General features: G+C 49.6%; 1 protein-coding gene across 4 annotated transcripts in view; it reads right to left on the reverse strand.

Annotated features, from left to right (window-relative positions):
* cnksr2a (connector enhancer of kinase suppressor of Ras 2a) overlaps nt 1-17,511 on the reverse strand; it is an 842,905-nt gene that overhangs the window by 269,419 nt on the left and 555,975 nt on the right. For 3 of the 4 annotated variants that reach the window (XM_072514071.1, XM_072514073.1, XM_072514070.1), the window contains 3 exons: nt 14,706-14,780; nt 13,474-13,685; nt 9,737-9,826 (listed from right to left, as the gene is read on the reverse strand). In XM_072514071.1, coding sequence (XP_072370172.1) covers nt 9,737-9,826; nt 13,474-13,685; nt 14,706-14,780 — 377 coding nt within the window. The remainder of the gene's footprint in view (nt 1-9,736; nt 9,827-13,473; nt 13,686-14,705; nt 14,781-17,511) is intronic. The other variant, XM_072514072.1, reaches the window with a different exon arrangement.

The following is a 17,511-nucleotide window of genomic DNA, read 5'->3' on the forward strand; positions in this document are numbered from 1 at the left end:
GTGAAAAATTGGAGGGGGTGCAGGTGGTATTAGTAAATGTGTATGCGCCAGATTGGGATGATGTGGAGTTTATAAAGAGGATGCTGGGGAATATACCGGACCTGGACTCACACAGGTTGGTCATGGGAGGGGACTTCAACACAGTTATTGACCCTGGTTTAGACCGGTCAAGGTCAAAAACAGGCAGGGTTCCAGCAATGACAAAGGAATGAAAAGGGTTCATGGAGCAGATGGGGGGGTGGGGGGGGGGGGGGGTGGATCCATGGAGATTTGGGCAGCCGAGGGTGAAGGAGTTCTCTTTCTACTCACACGTGCATAAAGTGTACTCCCGGATTGATTTTTTTATTCCGAGCAGGGCCTTACTGACGGGGGTAGTGGACACGGGGTACTCGGCGATCACAATCTCAGACCATGCTCCGCACTGGGTTGACCTACAGCTTAGTAAAGACAGTAATCAGCGCCCGCACTGGAGGTTAGACGTGGGTCTTCTAGCTGACGAAGAGGTGTGCGGGCGACTGAGGAAATGTATTCAGAACTACCTGGAAGTCAACACGGGGCAGATTTCAGCACCGGTGGTCTGGGAAGCATTGAAGGCGGTGGTTAGAAGGGAGCTGATCTCGATACGAGCCCACAGGGAGAAGGTAGACAGGGCAGAGATTGACGAACTGGTAAAGGAGATATTACAGGTCGACAAGAGGTATGCGGAGACCCCAGAGGCAGGACTTTTACGGGAACGGCGGAGGCTACAGGTGGAGTCCGGCTTCTTAACCACAGGGAGCGTGGTGGAGTAGCTGGGAAAGGCGAGGGGGCGATTTATGAGCATGGAGAGAAGGCCGCAGAATGCTTGCACAGCAGCTTAGAAAGAGGGAGGCAGCCAGGGAGATAGGGAAAGTAAAGGATGGAGATGGGAACCTGGTTCGAGACTCAGCAGGGGTGAATAAGGCGTTTAAGGCGTTTTACAGTAGGCTGTATGGGTCATATCATAGAATTTAGAGTGCAGAAGGAGGCCATTCAGCCCATCGAGTCTGCACCGGCTCTTGGAAAGGGCACCCTCCCCAAGGTCAACATCTCCACCCTATCCGCATAACCCAGTAACCCCACCAAACACTAAGGGCAATTTTGGACACTAAGGGCAATTTATCATGGCCAATCCACCTAACCTGCACATCTTTGGACTGTGGGAGGAAACCGGAGGACCCGGAGGAAACCCACGCACACACGGGGAGGATGTGCAGACTCCGCACAGACAGTGACCCAAGCTGGAATCGAACCTGGGACCCTGGAGCTGTGAAGCAATTGTGCTATCCACAATGCTACCAACGGGGCCGGAGGAGATGAGACACTTCCTAGGGGGGCTGAATTTCCCGAAGGTAGACTGGGAGCTGGTAGAAGGGCTGGGGGCCCCGATAGGATGGAAGAGTTAGCAGAGGGTCTGAAGGCCATGCAGTCGGGTAAAGGCCCGGGGCCGGATGGGTACCCAGTGGCGTTCTATAAAAAGTTCTCTGGGATATTGGGGCCGGTGTTGATGAGGATGTTCAATGAGGCAAGGGAGAGACAGGTGCTCTCCCCGACGATGTCACAGGTCACGATTTCGCTGATCCTGAAGCAGGTCAAGAACCCGGAGCTGTGTGGATCCTACAGGCCAATATCCCTACTGAATGTGGGGGGGGGGGGTTTAGCACAGAGCCTCGCTCTATACAGACGACCTGTTCCTGTATGTATCGGACCCAGCAGAGGGGTTGGAAGAAATCATGAGGATTCTGGAGGAATTTGGCCGGTTTTCGGGGTATAAACTAAATATGGGGAAAAGTGAGATGTTTGTGGTCCAGGCAAGGAGACTGGGGGAACTGCATTTTAGAGTGGTAGGGGGAAGCTGAAGGTATCTAAGCATCCAAGTGGCGCAGGAATGGGAATGGCTGCACAAGCTAAATCTGGCCCGACTAGTAGACCAAATGAAGGACGAATTTCGGAGGTGGGACACGCTTCCGCTGTCACTAGCTGGGAGGGTTCAGACGGTGAAGATGACGGTCCTCCCGAGATTCCTGTTTGTGTTCCAGTGTCTGCCCATCTTTATTCCGCAGTCCTTTTATAAACGAGTCAACAACGTGATGACTGGCTTTGTATGGGCGGGCAAGACCCCATGAGTAAGGAGGGGGATGCTTGAGCGGAGCCGGGGAGAGGGCGGGCTGTCGCTACCAAACTTCAGTAACTACTATTGGGCGGCAAATATAGCCATGATCAGGAAGTGGCTGGTGGGGGAGGGGTCGACATGGGAGCGTATGGAGGCGGCTTCATGTAAGGGCACCAGCTTAGGTGCATTGATAACGGCGCCTCTGCCATTCCCGCCGGCACGGTACTCCACCAGCCCCGTGGTGGTGGCGGCCCTGAGAGTCTGGGGGAAATGGAGGAGGCATGTGGGAGCAGAGGGAGCATCGGTTTGGTCTCCAATTTGTAATAATCACCGGTTTGACCCGGGAAGGATGGACAGGGGGTTCCGGAGATGGCAGAGAGCAGGGTTTGAGAGGATGTGGGATATGTTTATAGAGGGGAGCTTTCCTAGCTTGAGGAAGCTGGAGGAGAAATTTGGATTGGCGAGGGGAAATTATTTCATGTACCTGCAGGTGCAGAATTTCGTACGCAGGCAGATTTCAACCTCCCGCTCCTACCACCAAGGGGGATACAGGACAGGGAAGTTTCCAGAGGGTGGGTGGGAGAAGGGAGGGTCTCTGACATTTACAAGGAACTTATGAGGTCCGAGGAGACACAGACTGGGGAGCTGAAGCGCAAGTGGGAAGAGGATTAGGGAGGAGGGATAAGAGGATGGTCTATGGGTGGATGCGTTGAGTAGAGTCAACACGTCCACAACATGTGCCAGGCTCAGCCTGATACAATTCAAGGTCGTTCACCGGGCTCACATGACAGTGGCCCGCATGAGCAGGTCCTTTGGGGTAGAAGATAGGTGTGCAAAGTGTGCGGGAGGGCCAGCGAACCATGTCCACATATTCTGGGCATGTCCAAAGCTTAGCGAATTCTGGCAGGGGTTTGCAGATGTCCTTTGCTTCCCCGGTAGCCTGGAGACGATATTATTAGCTTGGAGGGACTCAAAGCCCCCGAAGTCGGAGACCTGGCTATCGGACATGGCTAGCTTTCTCTGTTTGGAGAAAATCAAGTTCACCTTGAGAGGGTCAATGTTAGGGTTCGCCTGGAGGTGGCAACCGTTCATCGACTTTTTTGCGGAAAATTAACCGTCAGCAGAAGGGGGGGGGCCTGGGGGTTAGATTAGTTGAATTAACCGTCAGCAGAAGGGAGGGGGGGCTGGGGGTTAGATTAGTTTAGAGTGGGGGTTAGTAAAGGTGGGACCTGTAAGGGAGAAAGATGGTTTTTGCACTATGTTTATAGATTCATGTATATTGTTTATTTTGGGTTTTTAAAAAAATATTTTTTTCCTCCTCCTTTTTCACATTTTCTCCCAAAGTTACACCCACCAACACCAAACAATAATCAGTAACAAATATGTCAATCCCCATATCAATAACAACGATCCCATCCTCCCATCAAACTCCAAACATTAGCCCGCATGTTCACATAAACAAATGACAAAAAGGAATCAGGAATCACCCATTGTCACCATCAACACACACTGCCCCCCTCCCCCAACCCTCCCACCCACTGCCCCCAACTAATGTTCGATGTTATCTAGTTCTTGAAAGTGCATGATGAATAATGCCCATGAATTGTAGAACGCTTCCATCCTTCCCTTCAGTTCAAATTTAACCTTCTCAAGAGTCAAGAATTCCAACAAGTCCCCCCGCCACGCCAGGGCACAGGGTGGAGAGGTTGCTCTCCATCCCATCAGGATCCGCCTTCGGCTGATCAACGAGGCGAAGGCTACAACATCTGCCTCCGCACCTGTTTCCAACCCTGGCTGGTCCGACACCCCGAATATGGCTTCCCAGGGGCCCGGGTCCAGTTTCACGTGCACCACTTTAGAAATTACCCTAAAAACCTCCTTCCAGTAATCCTCTAGCTTTGGACAGGACCAAAACATATGAACGTGATTAGCGGGGCCCCCCCACCCGCAACGTTCACATACATCTTCTACTCCTTCAAAGAATCGGCTCATCCTCGCCCTCGCGAGGTGTGCTCTGTATACCACCTTCAGCTGTATCAGCCCCAACCTCACACATGAGGTGGAGGCATTCACTCTCCGGAGCACCTCACACCAGAACCCCTCCTCCATATCCTCTCCCAACTCTTCCTCCCACTTTGCTTTGATCCCTTCCAGTGGTAACTTCTCCTCTTCCAAAATAGCTCAGTAAACCACCGACACTACCCACTTCTCCAGTCCCCCTGTCGTCAGCAATTGTTTTTTTGTTGTCGCTGTCAAACCAAAAAGTACCTCAATAAAATGTTTATTTTTTTAAAAATCCATTTGATTTGGATAAAATGGAACCCAATGAGCTTTTCAGCTAAAATCGTACGGCAACATTTGTGAGGGTGAGTGATGCAATTTTTATTATATATCTGCTTTCTCGGGATGGGATTGCCACTTATTGCCCATCTCTAATTGGCACAACTGAGTGCCTTGCTAGGCCATTTCAGTGGGCAGTTAAGAGTCACACGTGTATCTGGAGTCACATGTAGGCCAGGTTAAGTAAGGATGGCAGATTTCCTCCCCTAATGCGACATTAGTGAACCAGATGGGTTTTTATAACAATTGATCATGGATTCATGGTCATCAGTAATGAGATGAACTTTCAATTCCAGAAAAAAAACTGAAAATCCAAAGCTCCAGAGAAAACATTGGAAATGCAACCTGCAGAGTACAATCTCATTGTTTCAGTTGCACTGCTTTCACCTAGACCGTCCAAGACAATGGTCAAGAGATATAGGATGTGATTCTCCGGTACGATTTCTAAATGTATTAGCGAGCGTGAACTGCTGCGAGCTTCAAGGCCCAGTGAGGCTGGCAATGCTATTCAAAGTTAATTGATCCACTTAACATGGCCCCACGGGCTTCTCGCCGCAAATGCCAGCCGATTTGTCGGCACCACACATGGCAGACCCCACTAACGAGGTTGAGCAGCCCTTACTCAGCCAACCCCAGTCAGCTCGCAACTATGACGCCCAGGAGACCGACCCCAAGATTCGGAGATGCAGACCTGGGGAGGCTCCTAGACTCAGTGGAGGCCAGGAGAGATGTTGTGTTCCTCTGAAGTCCTGGAGGGTCAGCCACAGGGCAGCCAGTGCTGCCTGGGATGAGCTGGCGGCAGCTATGAGCTCCAGGAGTGTGACCAGGAGGATTGGCCTCCAGTGCCGAAAAAGGTCAATGACGTACATCGGCCAGCTTGAGTGAGTAGACACAAGCGACCCCCCCTCCCTTGAGACCTTTCTGCCCCATGCGAACATCCACCCGCCAAACTCTCCATGCGACCCCCAACCGTCCCTTCACAATCCCCCTCTCTCTTCAATCCCCCACAAACCTTTCTTCACACCCCCGTCCCACCACTGTGAACCACGCATGTGACTAATGATGCCCTCTTTGTACCTCAACAGGTAAAGCTCTCCCATAATCATTGGGAGAAGGCCCAGGGTAGCGGTGTGCCAGACTTAAGATTCCTCACCTTCTTTGAGGAGTGGGCTCTGGAGCTGACTGGGGTGGCTGAGGACAGGGCGGTCAGATATGTGGAGGCTGTCGGACGCCGCAGAGGTGAAGAACCACCGGCCTCCACCCTGTTAAACACGAGTTATTATTGCCTTACTAACTGACCCATCCCTCCCACTGATCACATGTCCATTCTATCTCGCCGTCGGCACCAGCCCATCCCTGGTAACCACCTCTCCAGCCTCCCAGGACCTCGGCAGGGAGCTCCAGACACGATCGAGGCATCACAGCTGTCATCCCCACTGCCCACCAGTGCAGATACACGCACCTCGGTGGGGAATTTTAGTGGTCCGGTTACACAATCTGATGAGCACCACGCAGCTGCTGATGTACATCAGGTAGAGGCAGGAACCCACAGACGAGACAGCAGTCAGAGCAGCTGGATCCCAGCCTGATGCTGAGCCGACGGATGAGGTATTCCTGGAGCTGATGGAGACATTAGTGTGTGGTCAGGACGTTCATATGGTGTCAAGTTCGTAAGGATATGGCACAGTTGCCACACCATTTCCTTGTTGAGGCGGAACCTCCTGCGTCACTCGCTGTCCGTCATTGGTTCGGATGACCAACGACGTCGGTACACCCTGGGACTCCCCCTCTGGTCCCTCCCTGGCCTGATGGGAGGTCAGGTCCTCAGGGTGTGGGGCGGGTCCAGCACGTGGTCCGCCGCCTCGAGCATCTGCTGACATTGTTGCTGCACCGTCTCTGGCGTCTGGCCGCCCGACTTAGCAACAGCACCACTAGGGCAAGTTCTACTGGGTCCAATATCTCTGCCATAATGTTCAATATCTGTAAGGCATTGGGAGAGGATGTTAAGCTGAGGAACAGTGGTGGATCCCACCCAGAGACCCTCCATTCCCCCAATGATACCCCCCTCCCCTCCCACCTGGAATGCTCTGCCCACACACGCCCAGCCACGGTGGGCTCCCCTCACCAGACCCCAACCCTGTACCCAGACACCCACTCATAACGTCACCTGGGCTTGGCACTGGCCCCCACCCTCCGGCCATGGACATGTCCCCGGAGCTGTGTCCCATCCATTTGTGTTCGGATGTTGGCTGCTGCGTGTGTGGTGTTGCCTCCCGCAGTGTTCAGTCACAGTGGATAGGCATCACGGTCTGATTGGAATGCTAGTCATTAACTCTCACATGCGACATGGTCCGCCCACCCACGAGAATCCACTTGGGTTGTGTGAAGTGCTCACTTAACCACGATTACCTATTAGCAATGGCCTTCAGCCTCACAGCCAGAGGCCTCGGACATCAATTGGGAGTTTTGGGTGATCAGTGGGACAGACAGGCAGGGACAAGGGTTGTGCCCGTAACAGATACACATGATCCAGGGGTCGGCATGGTGGTGCCGCGTGTGGTTTCCTCCCTGTTGCCTCCCCCAGCACCTCCACCCTCCCATGGCAACCCACCCCTGCGGAGGGTCTCCCCCCCCCCCAGCTGGGGTCCCCCACCTCTAGCCGAGGGTCCCCCACCCCCGTCGAGCATTGGGTGGCAAGCCCAGCGCCCCTGGTGTCTTTGCCTGTGAACAAAGATGGCTACTCACCTCCTAGGCTCCCCACAGAAGCCTTTCCACCAGGATCACGTTTTGAAACAGGAGCACTAATTGGCGCCAGCATGACCACTTGCTGGGGAGGCCGATGAATCATGGGAGATTGTTGGATAAGGAGAGGCTCCCGTTCATTATGGAAATAGGGTTTAAATGGTGATAGTTGGTTTCTCGCCAATGGCGAGATCCTGATTTTGCCTACTAGAGTGGGCTGGCTGCATCGCAAACTGTTTGGCGCCTGGCACGGTTCTCGTTATCGGCCTCTCCTGCTATTCACGGGCCTCGTTTCACTCGAGCAATGGTGCAACGAGGCCAGAGAATCGTGCCCATCGTAGACAACAACATATCTGATTTAGCATTACTCTGCAGGTACCACAGCACAATTCCTGCTCCTTCTAATCAATGGTTCATTGGTAGATAGATATAAATCAGTCAATTGTAACTCATCCAAATCAGCATTAGCTGACATTAATGGCCTTGAAAGAGGGCTTAAACAGGGACCAGCTCAAAGTACCTGCCTATTTCAAGTGGTAATCCTTTTCATTATGTAAATCAGAATACTGGATCTAATGATACCTAATTAAAATGTCAGGACAAAACATGGCCAAGCGTGTGTCATGCACAATCTCACCAGCTTCAGTGACAATAAAACCAAAGAGGTCCTGAAATGATAAATTTGAAATTATTTTAGAAAAGCGTACCTTTGCATCTCACAAGTAATTTTCGTCACTGTTGCCCTGGCTATCCTCTGCTCTCCACATTGACAATGTTTAACCACTCCCCTCACTGTCCCTATTATCTTGCTGTTGGGTCAGTATTGTGCCAGCGTCAATCTGGCAAACTACTTTGCGGTGCCTAATCCTCAAAACAGCTCTGGCCTCTTTGTTGGCAGAGTGGGCTGACTCTTGGCATGCTCCCAAAAGTTAAAAATAGCCCCAACAGGTACCGCTGACATTTGAAGGCTGTGTGTACCGACATCTCTGAAACTCAGAGCACAATTATGGGTACAGTTATGCAATCTACAATCAGCATTCTGAAAGAGCATCCTACGGAGGCCCATTCCCCCACCCTATCCTTGTGACCCCGCAGACACGAGGAGAATGTGCAAGCTCCACACAGACAGTCATCCAAGGCCAGAATTGAATCAGGGTCCCTGGTGCTGATCCCTGGTGCTGTGAAGACTTGCAGCACGGTAGCATGGTGGTTAGCACAATTGCTTCACAGCTCCAGGGTCCCAGTTTCGATTCCCTGCTGGGTCACTGTCTGTGCGGAGTCTGCACGTTCTCCCCGTGTCTGCGTGGGTTTCCTCCGGGTGCTCCGGTTTACTCCCACAGTCCAAAGATGTGCAGGTTAGGTGAATTGGCCAAGCTAAATTGCTCTTAGTGTCCAAAATTGCCCTTAGTGCTGGGTGGGGTTACTGGGTTGTGGGGATAGGGTGGAGGTGTGGACTTGGGTATGGTGCTCTTTCCAAGAGCCGGTGCAGACTCGATGGGCCGAATGGCCCCCTTCTGCACTGTAAATTCTATGTAATCTGCTGTGCACCTTTCATAGTCCAGGCGGCACAGTGGTTAGCACTGCTGGCTCACAGCTCCAGGGACCCGGGTTCGATTCTGGCCTTGGGTGACTGTCTGTGTGGATAGGATGAGGGAGTGGGCCTAGGTTGAGGGCTCTTTCAAAGGTAAGTGCAGACTCGATGGGCTGAATGGCTTTCTTCTGCACTGTAGGGATACTACGGATAATCACCAATTCAAATTCACTTTAAAAAACTTGCAACTTGAAACTTGAAAGTTACAAGCACTTTACTGACTTTTTAGTGGATTTCGTAAATTCACAAACAAGACAAATTCACCCACGAAGCTGCGACTGTAAAGGGACACCTGCATTCATAGTTCATCTTCAATATTGTACTCCCAATTCAAATCTAGCCGTGTGAATTTGCATGGACGATCCATTGGTGCACACAAAAAAAAGGCTGTGCAACATTCAGTGAAAATGTTCAATTTAATCTATGTTTTGTAAATGCAAATTTTCTTTTTTTTTTTAAATCTTAATTTAGAGTACCCAATTACATTTTTCCAATTAAGGGGCAATTTAACGTGGCCAATCCACCTAACCTGCACATTTTTGGGTTGGTTTAGCACACTGGGCTAAATAGCTGGCTTTTAAAGCAGACCAAGGCAGGCCAGCAGCACGGTTCAATTCCTGTACCAGCCTCCCTGAACAGGCGCCGGAATGTGGCGACTAGGGGCTTTTCACAGTAATTTCATTTGAAGCCTACTTGTGATAATAAGCAATTTTCATTTCATTTCATTTCATCTTTGGGTTGTAGGGGTGAATCCCACGCAAACACGGGGAGAATGTGCAAACTCCTTAGGGACAGTGACCCAGGGCCAGGATCGAACCTGGGACCTCGGTGTCGTGATGCAGCAGTGCTAGCCACTGCACCGCCATGCTGCCCTATAAATGCCAATTTTCAACAAAAATTCGGGATATGCACAGAATAAAAAAGCCACTCACCTCTCCTTCCATCTCTTTTTGACCTGTTTGAATCTTCATATTCTCCTACCCAGCTGTATTCCACGGGCATGGAAATCGGCCTTAGTTTGCCTAGAAACAGCAATAAAAATATTTTTCCGATCATTCAGTTTGTGCTGCTATTGCTTGCTTCTTTTCATCTTTGAAATTCCGAAGCAGTCTATTAGCCATACCCTATTCAGCAGTTCGATTTGAAAAGTTGATTTTGTTAACTGGTAAGATTGAGGGAGGCAGATTACTGCAAGTAATATTGAATCTACAGATTGTGTTGTTCCATTCCAGTGAATCGTGTTGTGTTCTATGCTTCGAAGAAACCCTTCACCTTGCTTCTCGATTTTTATTATTAACCACTCGACTCATCAGAATCTTTAAATATTGCAGAACTTAATTAAATAAGATTGCACCCTGCCACTCCCCTCCACCCCACACCCATCTGGTTTATTAATACTCAATGGAAACTTAATCAGATGCTGCAAACCAAATCATTAGATTTATCTGCACCAAGACTTGTGGGCAATTATTTTTTCTTTCATGTAACGAATTAGTTACTTATGCAAATAGTAGTCAGGTAGGCCATCATTTGTAAATGGAGAGCAACAGCTTATGTGAACCATGAAATTACAGGTTAATTCCTGAATTTAGACAACTTCAATGCAGAAATTCACTTATAATTTGAATAAACTGCAGAGCCCAGTGTTCTCACTTTGTAGGCTTAATATTCTCAGCATCAGTCAACCCTTAAACTGATGGCAGGATTCGAAGGACAGTCCTTCAGAGAGACTGACAGTCAGGGAACTTGGCTTTGCCGAGCTTGATGTATCACTGGGTGGCGAAGGTGTTGGGGTGGTGTGGTGATAAGAGTCAAAATCATGCAGGGGGTCGGGGTTGAGGGCACTAGCGACGGCCTTACTCCAGTTCTCACCAGTTAAATATGCGGCAAATCTGGTAGTTGTCTCCACGCTGAAGATATGGAGACAATTTTACCAACATTTTATATTGGGGCGGTATTGAAGCTGGTTCCAATGTGCGCGAATCATATGTTTGAGCCTGCAAGGTTGGATGTCACGTTTGGGTGGTGGAAAGAGGAGGGGCTGGAAGGAATGGGGGATCTGTTCTTGGAGGGATGGTTTGCGAGTTTGGAGTGTTGTTGGAGAAATTTGGGCTCTCTGACCCTTATCTGACCCCTTCAGATACCTGCAGGTTCGCAACTTTGTGAAACAGATTTTTCTGACATTCTCTGTGGCGCCACCAACCTCATTGATGGAGAGGGTTCTTCCACTTCCGGGGCAGAGGAGGCGAGTACCTCGGGTATCTATGGAAGGATTGTAGCCAAAGATGCAGTATCGGTGGAAGGGATTAAGGCCAAGTGGGAAGAGGAGTTGAGGCTGGTGTTGGAGGATGGGGTGTGGAATGAGGCCCTGCGGAGGTGAACACCATGTCCTTGTGTGCACGGCTTGGCTTAATGCAGCTTATGATGAGCCATATACACTATCAGGATGAGTAGGAATTTTGCGGCAGTGGAGGCTAACTGCGAGCGTTGTAGGAGAGGTCCGGGCAACCTTGTGCACCTGTTCTGGTCATGTTCTAAGCTTGTGGGGTTATAGACCTTCTTCTTAAGCACCATGTCGCCGATTCTGAAAATTGAATTGGAGCCCTGTTCCTTAGTGGCCGTATTTGGGGTATCAAACTTGCCGGAACGGGGCCGATGTCATAGCTTTCGCCTCGCTGATTGCTTGGAGGTGATTGCTGATGGGATGGAGATCTGCATCCCTGCCAGTGCCTCAGTATGGCTGGGGGATCTGATGGAATTTCTATACCTCGGGAAAGTCAAGTACACCGTGAGGGGAGCAATTGAGGGGTTCGACCGAAGGTGGCAGCTGTTTATTTCAGCATTGCAAGACAAAGTCAAAATAAACACGTTCCGTGACTGCCTCCAAGATGATTTGTCTCTACTGGCTTCGAGCCAGGGAGCACTCGTCCATACAGGGTGTAGGTCTATTATGAGTTGAGGCATTTCGTAGGGTGGGAAAAAGGAGTGGACAAACTTATGCTTTGCTTTTCCGGAGTTGTTGAATTTAAAAAAAATACAGTTAGGGTTTTAATATTCAGGAATAGATTAGGAATTAGGAACTGTCTCTACAGGAAAGATTGTCCACTGTCTCCAAGGCAAAAGACAGGACCACGAATACTCTCCACTTGACTGGATGAGCACAGATCTAATAACACACAAGATGCAGGAGAAACCTTAGAATAAATCAGCCTGCTCGATTGGCACCTCATTCCCTCACCAAGGTAAACATTCACTCCCTTCATTACCAATGCACAGTGGCAGCAGTATGTACCATCTCCGAGATGCACTGAAGCAATTTGTCAAGGTCCCTTTGACAGCACCGTCCAAACTCGCAGCCTCTACCACCTAGAATGATACAGTCAGTAGGTGCATGGGAACACCACCACCTGCAAGCTGTCTTCCTGGTCAGAAACCATCCTGAATTGGAAATATATTCCCGCTCCTTCACTTTTGCTGGATCAAAACACTGGAATTCCCTTCACAACAGCATTGCAGGTATTACTGCACCAGTTGGATTGCAATGGTTCAAGAAAGCGGCTCACCACCAACTTCTTGTAGGCAATTAGGGTTGGGCAAAAATCACTGAGTTGGCCAGTGATGCTCACACCTCATGAATAAATAAAAATGAACTATATGCGACAAAATTCGTTCTTGAGAGACTAGCAACTGATCATTTTTAGAACTTCAAATTAATCAGAAATAACATTAGATGGTTCTACGATCTGATTGTTTACTGGTGACATGGCTCTGGCATCTGGTTGGTTAAAGAGACAAAATGAAGCTTAGGATTTAATTGGTTGAAGTTTTGTAATGTGGGGCGAGATTTTCCGACCCCCACCGGATCGGAGAATCGCCGGCTGCTGCCGTGAATCCTGCCCCCGCCAGTTGCCGAATTCTCCGGCACCGGAGATTCGGCGGGGGCGGGAATCGCGCCGCGCCGGTTGGCGGGGCCCTCCCCACGATTCTCCGGCCCGGATGGGCCGAAGTCCCACTGCTAGAATGCCTGTCCTGCCGGCGTGGATTAAACCACCACTCTTACCGGCGGGACAAGGCGGCGCGGGCGGGCTCCGGCGTGAGGCGATCTGGCCCCGGGGGGTGCCCCCACGGTGGCCTGGCCCGCGGTCGGGGCCCACCGATCTGCGGGCGGGCCTGTGCCGTGGGGGCACTCTTTTCCTTCCACCTTTGTCACAGTCTCCACCATGGCGGAGGCGGAAGAGACTCCCTCCACAGGGCATGCGCGGGGATGCCGTGAGCGGCCGCTAACGCTCCCGTGCATGCGCTGCCCGGCAATGTCATTTCCGCGCCAGCTGGTGGGGCACCAAAGGCCTTTCCCGTCAGCTGGCGGGGCGGAAATCAGTCCGGCGCCGGCCTAGCCCCTCAAGGTTAGGGCTCGGCCCCCCAAGATGCGGAGGATTCCGCATCTTTGGGGCGGCGCGATGCCGGACTGATTAGCGCCGTTTTTGGCGCCGGTCGGCGGACACCGTGCCGATACCGGAGAATTTCGCCCGTGATCTTTGGTTCTGCAGTTTAATTGGTTGAAGGCTCTCAACAGTACTCGACCCACTTTCATAAACATACATTTCTTTAAAAGAACACATATGATCGGAACCAGCTCTGAACACACAATTGACACAAAAGCTAAAATTACCATAGGTCAGAGTATTTTCTCTTCTGCCTGGTACACTTGACCTGCTTGTGTCATAATCATAACTGAGAATCATTGCATCTCCTTCAATCACAGTGAAGCGCTTTCGATATTCCTGATCCAGGAAAGAATTAGGTGACTCTGATCCTTTATGCACTGGTTTGCCTAAAGCATGTCTGCTGGATTCCTCAAGGGGAAGGTTCCCTTTTTCATCCCTTTGAATTGGAGAAAAATAAAATGTAATACCTGCTTGTCTTTCCAATTAAACAAACCGAAATTGAGCCAATAATTCCATTGAAAGGTAAATATCTACATTATAGAATGAAATATGGTGCTCATACATTTGTGTTTAGATTTTCAATTTAATAAATATTCTTGCTGCGCTTGCATTTATATTTGTAAACTCCTAAACAATAGGCATTAATAAGGAGATTACGGTTTTTCAATTACAGTAGCAAACAGGAACTCTACACAGGATCAAATAATACAATTTCACTTATTTTTTGGCAAGCACTCCAACATTGGCCATCTCAAACAGTAGGTTAATAAAAGGTGGAACATTGTATCAATTATGAATTACAATAGCAAACAGGAACTCTATACAGCGTCAAATAATACAATTCCACTTCTTTTAGACAAGCACTCCAACGTTGGCCATCTCAAGCAGTAGGTTAATTAAAGGTGGAACACATCAACAAATCATTTTGTAATTTTGTCATGGAAGCCACTGTGCTCTCTCTGAAACCTTAGAGGACATTAAAAAAAAGTGGGTTGTAAGTTTTAAACTATCTACCCATGGCTTGTTTTTTGTGTACGTTATAATAAAGTCCTTTTGCAGCCATTTTGTTCATGTACAAATACTATCAACAATTTACTTGAACAATGGGCACCACAGTTTGGCAGTCAATCTTGTACATTAGGTACTGTGGTCACCTGAATCATGAAGGGATATTGAGGTTTGTTAGTGCTGCAAGTGAATTGAAATGATTTACCACTGATGTATGAAAGATGATACCTGGTTTTATAACCCTCGGCTAAAACCGGCAAGGAAAAAATGTCAGCTTTTAAGATGGGGCCTGTAAAAGTTGGAAGAAAGCAATCCATTTTGCCCTGATTGGGCAATAATTTTTAGCATAATTTCTCATGACAATATTACAATTTCCGCAACAAATCTGAGAAACAAACACCCACATTTTCACTTAACATAAATTAAGTGATTCATACTACATACTCACCCCGCAACATTTATCACTAGGCTGCAAATACCAGAGTCTAGAGTTACCAGTTCTACTGTGCATGGATAAGGATCACTGAAGAGAGAAAAAAATGGGAGGGGGGGGGGAAGAGAGACCTTCTTCAACTACTATTTAGTAGGGATTTTTCATTCATCATGGCACAGGGTACAAATTTCACACTACTGAAATATTCTTACTTCCCCCTGAGAAGTAGTTCTCAGAGTTCACCAACCATTGGATTTAACCAGGCCCTGCTGACAGATCAGCCAACAAGGCTGCTGTGGCAATTAGTATATTTCACGAACTTTCTGTATGTAACCAGGGGCAATAATTGTGTAAGAAAAAAAGTCAGTATCCAAAACAGTCTATCTTGTCAATCATTTGTCAATAATGAAGCAACTGTCCACACATTCTGTGATCCGATAGCTAATTTGCGTCAGTCAATGCTACCAGAGTTGTCTGGTTAAAAAAAAACATCTGGACATAGGTCTTTTACTATTACAAGAGTTGTGGTTGATGTCAAGATTTGAGATTAGGGAAGGAGAGAGATGCATTTGTGGTTAGACAGAGCAGAGTTAGTACTCTGGAAAAACCAAATGTTTCCTTTTTTTGGGTGTGAGTGAAATGGGTGGAGGAATATGAATCGGAAAAAGTCATCAAAATAAATGTAACAAAACAATTAGCTGTGATGCAAAAATGAGTATTAAAAAAAAAAGAAATCCATGTTGGATTAAAGCCCCAAGGAATAAAAGGCATTCTAAAAACCATTTCACAGTGTGTGACCGAGAGAGAAGAACATCTACAGTGGCACCAAAAAAAAAATCACACAGTTGATATAATTGTTAAAAAAAACCTGTATGGGACTTCCGGGTGCGGCGACGACCAGCTGAGTCGCACGTTTCGGCAGCTCCCGGTGGAACGGACTTTTGGGCTCTTAATAAGAGCCCCAACGGCAATTTTAACGGCTAAAAGTACTGTGCGGTGAACCAGAAGGGAATCCCCCCTGGATATGGATGAAAAAAGGAGAGGAAGGTGGCCGGATTGCAGTGGATCCTTTAGAGCAGCGGCAAGGAAGGCAAGCAAAAACCAAGATGGCGTCGGAAGGTGGCAGTTTAATATGGGGCCCTGAACAACACGAGTTTTTGAAACGCTGCGTGGAAGAACTCAAAAAGGAAATGAAGAAGGAACTGTTGGCCCCGATATTACAGGCGATCGAAGGGCTAAAGGAGGAGCAAAAGACCCAGGAGCGGGAGCTTCGGGTCGTGAAGGCAAAGGCTGCCGAGAATGAGGACGACATACAGGGCCTGGTGGTGAAGACGGAGATGCACGAGGCACACCATAAACGATGTGTGGAAAGGCTGGAGGCGCTGGAGAACAACGCGAGGAGGAACAACCTAAGGATTCTTGGTCTTCCTGAAGGTGCGGAGAGAGCGGACGTCGGGGCATATGTGAGCACGATGCTGCACTCGTTAATGGGAGCGGAGGCCCCGGCGGGTCCGCTGGAGGTGGAGGGAACATACCGAGTGATGGCGCGAGGACCGAGAGCAGGAGAAATTCCTAGAGCCATAGTGGTGAGATTCCTCCGTTTTAAGGATAGAGAGATGGTCCTTAGATGGGCAAAGAAAACTCGGAGCAGTAAGTGGGAGAACGCGGTGATCCGCGTATACCAAGACTGGAGTGCGGAGGTGGCGAGAAGGAGGGCGAGCTTTAATCGGGCCAAGGCGGTGCTTCACAAAAAGAAGATAAAATTCGGAATGCTGTAACCGGCAAGACTGTGGGTCACATATCAAGGGAGGCACCACTACTTTGAGACGGCGGATGAGGCGTGGACTTTTATCGTGGAAGAAAAATTGGAATGAGCGGGTTATTAAAAAAAGAATGTTTGAAACAAAGTGGTGGGGCGAGTATGGGGGGCGAAGAGGGGGGTAAAAAGGGGGGAAAGAGGAGTTTTATGTTATTAATCCTGCGATGTGGTAACTTTTCTTTCTTCCACAGGAGGTGGTGGGGGGAGGAAAGGAGGTGGAGGAGATGGGGCGTTGGCCATTGGGGGCGGGGCCAAGGGGGAAGCGCGGGCTCGGTTCCCGCGCTATGATAATCATGGCGGGAATAGGGAAGCAGGAAGGAGGGGGCGTCGCACGGTGCGAGTCGAGGTCACGGAGGGAAGCCGAGGTCGGCCAGAGTTTGCTGACTTCTGGGAGCAACATGGGGGCTGTAACTACGCTAGTGGGGGATCTAGCGGGGGGGTGGGAGGGGGGATTTATTGGGCTGCTGCTGCTGGGGAGAGGGGGGAGCTGGCATGGGGTGGGATGGGCAGGGGGGCACCGCCTGGGGGGGACACAGCTGCGTGGGAACCGGGTGAGGAGCTGGAAAAAGGGGATGGCTAATCGACAAGGGGGGGGGGGTAAAAAGCCCCCCAACCCGGCTGATCACGTGGAACGTGAGAGGGCTGAACGGGCCGATAAAGAGGGCACGGGTACTCGCACACCTTAAGAAACTTAAGGCAGACGTGGTTATGTTACAGGAAACGCACTTGAAACTGATAGACCAGGTGAGACTACGCAAAGGTTGGGTGGGGCAGGTGTTCCATTCGGGGCTAGATGCGAAAAACAGGGGGGTGGCTATATTAGTGGGGAAGCGGGTAATGTTTGAGGCAAAGACTATAGTGGCGGATAGCGCGGGCAGATACGTGATGGTGAGTGGCAAACTACAGGGGGAGACGGTGGTTTTGGTAAACATATATGCCCCGAACTGGGATGATGCCAATTTTATGAGGCGTATGCTAGGACGCATCCCGGACCTAGAGGTG

This window comes from Scyliorhinus torazame, chromosome 8, assembly GCF_047496885.1.
Source record: "Scyliorhinus torazame isolate Kashiwa2021f chromosome 8, sScyTor2.1, whole genome shotgun sequence".
In the NCBI taxonomy this organism is placed as follows: domain Eukaryota; kingdom Metazoa; phylum Chordata; class Chondrichthyes; order Carcharhiniformes; family Scyliorhinidae; genus Scyliorhinus; species Scyliorhinus torazame.